The sequence below is a fragment of the Micropterus salmoides genome, unplaced genomic scaffold, assembly GCF_014851395.1.
Source record: "Micropterus salmoides isolate LMB-PRFRI ecotype aquatic unplaced genomic scaffold, ASM1485139v1 Ms_hic_scaffold_1220, whole genome shotgun sequence".
NCBI classification, from domain to species: Eukaryota; Metazoa; Chordata; class Actinopteri; order Centrarchiformes; family Centrarchidae; genus Micropterus; species Micropterus salmoides.
In genome coordinates this window covers 4772-11078 of record NW_024040287.1, presented here as the reverse complement: position 1 = coordinate 11078, position 6307 = coordinate 4772, and the positions used below count along the sequence as shown (strand labels likewise).

At 41.1% G+C, this 6307-nt stretch overlaps 1 gene segment (V, D, J or C); it reads left to right on the top strand.

The window, feature by feature from the left end:
- The first annotated feature begins 3705 nt into the window (after positions 1 to 3705).
- Positions 3706 to 4882, top strand: LOC119900084. The segment is given in 3 exon segments: positions 3706 to 3755; positions 3844 to 4140; positions 4842 to 4882. Coding segments are annotated over 3 exon segments (384 nt in total).
- Positions 4883 to 6307: the final 1425 nt, after the last annotated feature.

Sequence of the window (6307 nt, the reverse complement as noted above, 5' to 3'; positions counted from 1 at the left end):
TTTCTCTCAGGCTGTGATTTCTTGTGGTGTACCACAGGGTTCAATCCTAGGTCCTCTCATTTTCTATCTACATGTTGCCTTCTGATCAAATTATTTTTAATACATAACATCATGTTCCATTATTGGAGCAAAGACAACAGAATACTCCACAACGTCCACTAGAGGGAGTCACACTGTTAAACTTCAGTTTATCATACAGTCTGGATTCATTGCACTGATGATGAAAACTAGAAGAAAAATGAGGCATTGACAATAAAAGGAGAGTGTTTGTAGCTCTGACATACTGACAATAAGGAGAGTGATGTTATTTATGTAGATAAGATATTGTTTAAATTCCTGATGATCTTAACACACCGACATCTTGGTCTCCCTGAACTTCCTGTCCTGAGGTTTCCATCAGTTTTCCTCCATGTTAAGGCAGGACAGTATGGGGAGTCTTCACTGATGATGCTGGATGTAAAACCCAGTGAGACTCTGTATGTGATACTGGACTGTACTCAGAAACTAGACCTGATCTCAGCATCCAGATGTGGGTTTTGTTAGTCTGAAGGAATATTCCAGTGAAAATGTTCGTTTCACTATCAAATCCTCTCCACCTGTAAGCTTGAAAGGTGACTCAACAGTTTGTAGCATCACTTTGTTAATTGCTGCTGTAAATCCACAACTTCAGAGATGTGGGGAGGTGATAACGCAGCACAGAAGTAGAGTCTTTAACTATGTTGAGTTTGGAAAACGCTGAACAAACAGATCATCAGCTGACAACTGGATTATGCTGCTGGACTAGTCTGAAGTTTCAGTGGCATCTTTTCTTCTTCTGTGGTCTGATTCTGATTGGCCACTAGATGACACTGTAGCTGCTGTTAATCCAAGCTGAGCCACATTATCAAGTAGGCGGTGCACTACTTCTGCACTGTGTTCAACCATTCTGTCAATAATAACTGCTGCTGTGAAGAGAACAATTCTCAGACTGAATGTTGAACATCAGCTAGTTTCTCCTGTTGATTTAAACCTTGTTGTAGAGATGGAACATTGGCTGGGGATTATTCTTGCTGCTCTTTTCTTTGGTAAGATAGAAAGCACAACATCTTTTTATTCTTTTCTAAAGATTTATGGAAACAGCTGAGCTGTTTGTGTCCACAGAGTAACACTGTACAGCTGCCATTTTCCACTGTCTTCTCCTCTCAGCCTCATGAACAATGTTAGTCTAATGGCTTCATTTGCTCTACTTTTTCCAGGACTAATAGCTGGAGACACAATCTCTCCTGTACGAGAGGAAGTCAGTGAAAGAGAAGGACAATCTGTCACACTCACATGCAACTATCAGACAACAGCAAGTGGTGTATACCTTCACTGGTACAAACATCATTCTGACCTTCAGGCACCTCAGTTTATACTCTTTGAAAGGAGCAAAATCGTACACAGGTGAACATATTCCTGATAGAAGATATGAATCTGAAACATCAGCAACATCAACTAAACTGACCATCAGAGATCTAACCCTGGCAGACACAGCTCTCTACTACTGTGCTCTAGAAACACAGTGATACAAAGTGTAGAAGAGGCTGTACAAAAACCTGAACCCAGATATCTGACTACTCTTCAAAGAGGAGGGAAGTGGTATTCAAACCACAGCTTCATATCAGATGGATTCTGCTAATTCCCGTTTTATCAGAGTCACTGTGGTTCCAGCTGCTAATGAAACACTGGGGGAGGATTCACAGGAGCATTATGGGTAGTGGGGATCTTTAAGTTTAACCAGGTTTCGGGCTCCAACAGAAGTTGTGTACAGTTTGCAGATTGGAGGTTTCAGCCAGGTGTTTGTGTCCAGATTCCTTCAGGTGAATTTCCTGCAGATTCTCCTTCAGTCTGACCTTCTTGGATGATGATGACTGCAGCATCACTGTCATTTCTAAAGCTTCCATCAGCCTGAATGGAAACAGAGCACAGCAAGAGGAGGAGCTCCACAACTGAATATGAAAGGCTTCATGTTGGAAGTGAAGAGCTGCTGTGTTCTCTCTATTGTTCATTCAGTACAAGTGGAAATGATGCAGCTCTGCTTAGTTTGGATGATCATCTTCATGTTTCACACTGGTGAGTGAAATTTAACAGGAGATTTTAAACATGACTCAGAAAAAATATCAGTTGTGCATTTTCTCAAGTGTTTCTCTCTCACTTTAAAGAAATATAAATGTCAGAGTGAAATCTCTCTTTGTCTTTTTCAGGATCCTCTGAGGATTTAGTGAAACCATTTAAAGATGTAATGCTGGCTTTGGAAGGAGACTCTGTGACTCTCTCCTGCAACTATTCAGGCTCTGTACAAAACCTCTGCTGGTATCAACAGAAGTCCAGTTCATCTCCACAGTTTCTCATCAAAGAATATTTAGAGAAACCAGGTTTTCTTTTGCACATGAGAAAACAGCAAAGGAGTTTCATCTGCAGATCTCCTCTGCTGCAGTGACAGACTCTGCTGTGTACTACTGTGCTCTGCAGCCCACAGTGACAGGAAACACCAAAACTCTGTACAAAAACCTTTGGAGCAAAGACAACAGAATACTCCACAACGTCCACTAGAGGGAGTCACACACTGTTAAACTTCAGTGGTTTATGATCTGAATTTGTGGTGCTGGTGATTAAACAAAACAAAACAATGCAGCAGCAGCATGTGGAAGATACTACAAGTTCTGAAATGTTATTTTAAATCAATTCCGACAAAGGATGATAATGATGTTGGATGGTGTTTATATAAAGAGAGACTATCAGCAGCCTAATAGCTGAGAGTTCTCAACCAAGGAAGTCCTTTCTCTCCACTGCTGTTTGATCCTTAAGAAGTAAATAATTAAAATGTCCATTCTGTAAAAACACATGATGTCAAGGCTCTGACTCAGCATCTGTCAGATATACCGGGTCGTTGCACAAATTCTGTAAGCAGTCCCTGTGCCCCACCCCCATTACCCACTGCCCCCACCCCCCAAAACCCCCCTCCAACACACATGTCATCCGAAATGTCAACACATTTCAACCTTTTTTCAACATTTACTTCTATGCAATGACTTTAATTGCTAAATGCTTTCACCCCCCACTACGATGCCCTTGGTCAAATATACAGGATCCAGTCTGGAGATGATGGTCCATTAAATTGTTTACAGAACAGAACAGAATTCATGGATGACCAAGTAATGATCAAGCATGAAACGATAGAAGGAAAATTTGACATATGCAAACAATCTTCCTGTCTGGAGCTTAACATCTAGTTTACTCAATTTATTTTTGTAAAGACGTCTCATGATATGATCTGTCCTAAAATGTGACACAAATGTAATAATGTGAATAGTACTGTTTGAGTAATGTATTGAATAAGTAATTAATGTGGCTGTCATGTGTAATTGAATAGTTGTATATCGTCTGTCTAAAGATTGACCTCAGTCAGGACCTTCACATGTTCTGTCAAGAGTCAACCAGTTTTACCTTATCAGCTTCTTGTTAACTGATGGAAATGATGTCATGTAGTGAATTACAGCACCACAGCAGAGACAAACTCACTATTTGTCAGAGTTGTGAGAGGAAGGAGGGAGGGATTAAGGGAGGAGCAAAACTGAGACTCAAGGTCAGAAAAGACAACAGATGATGAAGAGGAAGGGCCAATGATGTGAAGGCCCAGATCCATCAGAGTATCAATGTTCTTCCTCTCTCCTCCCCTCTCACTGCAGACATGAACCACTGGCTGAGAAACATCCTGATTCTGACTCTCTGGCTAGGTAACTCTTTAAACCTACTGATTGTTCTCCTTTAATCAATCATCTTTATTGATCCATCTCTTCCTCTGCATGTTCTCTTCTTCCCCAGAGTGTAAAGGAGAAGACAGAGTGACCCAGCCAGCAGGAGATGTCATTGCTGCTGAAGGAGACACAGTTACACTTGGCTGTACTTTTGAGACGACTAACACAGGTCAATATATATTCTGGTACAAACAGGATGGAAACAACAGCCCCAAATTCATACTGAGCCGCATTCAACGGGATGAAGGGAAAACAGAGGAAGAGTTTAAGGAGAGATTTTCATCCACACTGGATTCCACCTCAAGATCAGTTCCTCTGAAGATCCAGAAGCTTCAGCTGTCTGACTCTGCTGTGTACTACTGTGCTCTGCAGCCCACAGTGACAGGAAACACCAAAACTCTGTACAAAAACCTTTGGAGCAAAGACAACAGAATACTCCACAAGGTCCACTAGAGGGAGTCACACACTGTTAAACTTCAGTGTGATGATGCAGGTTGGATCCACTTTACTCTTTGTCATTTAAAGCTTTAGAAATGAAACCACTTGTAACTTCTTCACTCTGAACTTTACATTTCACCAAGGTAACCATAGTAACACTGTGTGAGCATTACTTTAAATATTATAGATATATAATAATGAGAATATTGGTTCAGTGTTCATGAAAAAAACATTTGTTTTCATATAAAAAAAAATGTTTAAGTGGATGTTTTTTAAAAGATATCGTCTCATTTAGGAACAAAACTAAAAATATTTCTATATAAATGTGTATAACTAGGTAAAACCTTGGAAGATTTTCCTAGCAGTTCTGAAGTGTTTTTGAATCACGTCACACAAAATAATTATTAGTTATTGGATGGTAGCTGTATGACATCAGGTGTTATTCACATAAATGAGAGACTATCACACTGAAAATCCTCTGACAACCAAAATCCGCTGAGAGTCCTCCACCAAGGAAGTCCTTTCTCTCCACTGCTGTTTGATCCTTCAGGAGAAAATGGTTCAAATATCCATTCTGGAAAAACACATGAAGTCAAGGCTCTGACTCTGCATCTGTCAGATTTACAGGATCCAGTCTGGAGATTAAAACATTTGTGAAAGGATCATAGTCCATGAAATAGTTTACAAAACAGAAAAGAATTCATGGATGACCAAGTGATGAAGCATGAAATGATAGAGGGAGAATTTGTCTGGAGCTGGACATGTGTTTTGTAGTTGATTTATTTTGTCTCATGTTTTGATTTGTCCTGAAATGTGACAACTATAATAGAATTGTGCGAGTAAAGTATTTAAAGTAAATAATATAAATATACAGTGGGTACGGAAAGTATTCAGACCCCTTTAAATTTTTCACTCTTTGTTTCATTGCAGCCATTTTCCAAAAATCTAAAAAGTTCATTTTATTTCTCAGTAATGTACACTCAGCACCCCATCTTGACAGAAAAAAACAGAAATGTAGAAATTTTTGCAAATTTATTAAAAAAGAAAAACTGAAATATCACATGGTCATAAGTATTCAGACCCTTTGCTCAGTATTTAGTAGAAGCACCCTTTTGATCTAATACAGCCATGAGTCGTTTTGGGAAAGATGCAACAAGTTTTTCACATCTGGATTTGGGTATCCTCTGCCATTCCTCCTTGCAGATCCTCTCCAGTTCTGTCAGGTTGGATGGTAAACGTTGGTGGACAGCCATTTTCAGGTCTCTCCAGAGATGCTCAATTGGGTTTAAGTCAGGGCTCTGGCTGGGCCATTCAAGAACAGCCACGGAGTTGTTGTGAAGCCACTCCTTCGTTATTTTAGCGGTGCGCTTAGGGTCATTGTCTTGTTGGAAGGTAAACCTTCGGCCCAGTCTGAGGTCCAGAGCGCTCTGGAAAAGGTTTTCGTCCAGGATATCCCTGTACTTGGCCGCATTCATCTTTCCCTCGATTGCAACCAGTCGTCCTGTCCCTGCAGCTGAAAAACACCCCCACAGCATGATGCTGCCACCACCATGCTTCACTGTTGAGACTGTATTGGACAGGTGATGAGCAGTGCCTGGTTTTCTCCACACATACCACTTAGAATTAAGGCCAAAAAGTTCTATCTTGGTCTCATCAGACCAGAGGATCTTATTTATCACCATCTTGGAGTCCTTCAGGTGTTTTTTAGCAAACTCCATGCAGGCTTTCATGTGTCTTGCACTGAGGAGAGGCTTCCGTCGGGCCACTCTGCCATAAAGCCCCGACTGGTGGATTGCTGCAGTGATGGTTGACTTACTACAACTTTCTCCCATCTCCCGACTGCATCTCTGGAGCTCGGCCACAGTGACCTTTGGGTTCTTCTTTACCTCTCTCACCAAGGCTCTTCTCCCCCGATAGCTCAGTTTGGCCGGACGGCCAGCTCTAGGAAGGGTTCTGGTCGTCCCAAACGTCTTCCATTTGAGGATTATGGAGGCCACTGTGCTCTTAGGAACCTTAAGTGCAGCAGAAATTTTTTTGTAACCTTGGCCAGATCTGTGCCTTGCCACAATTCTGTCTCTGAGCTCTTCAGGCAG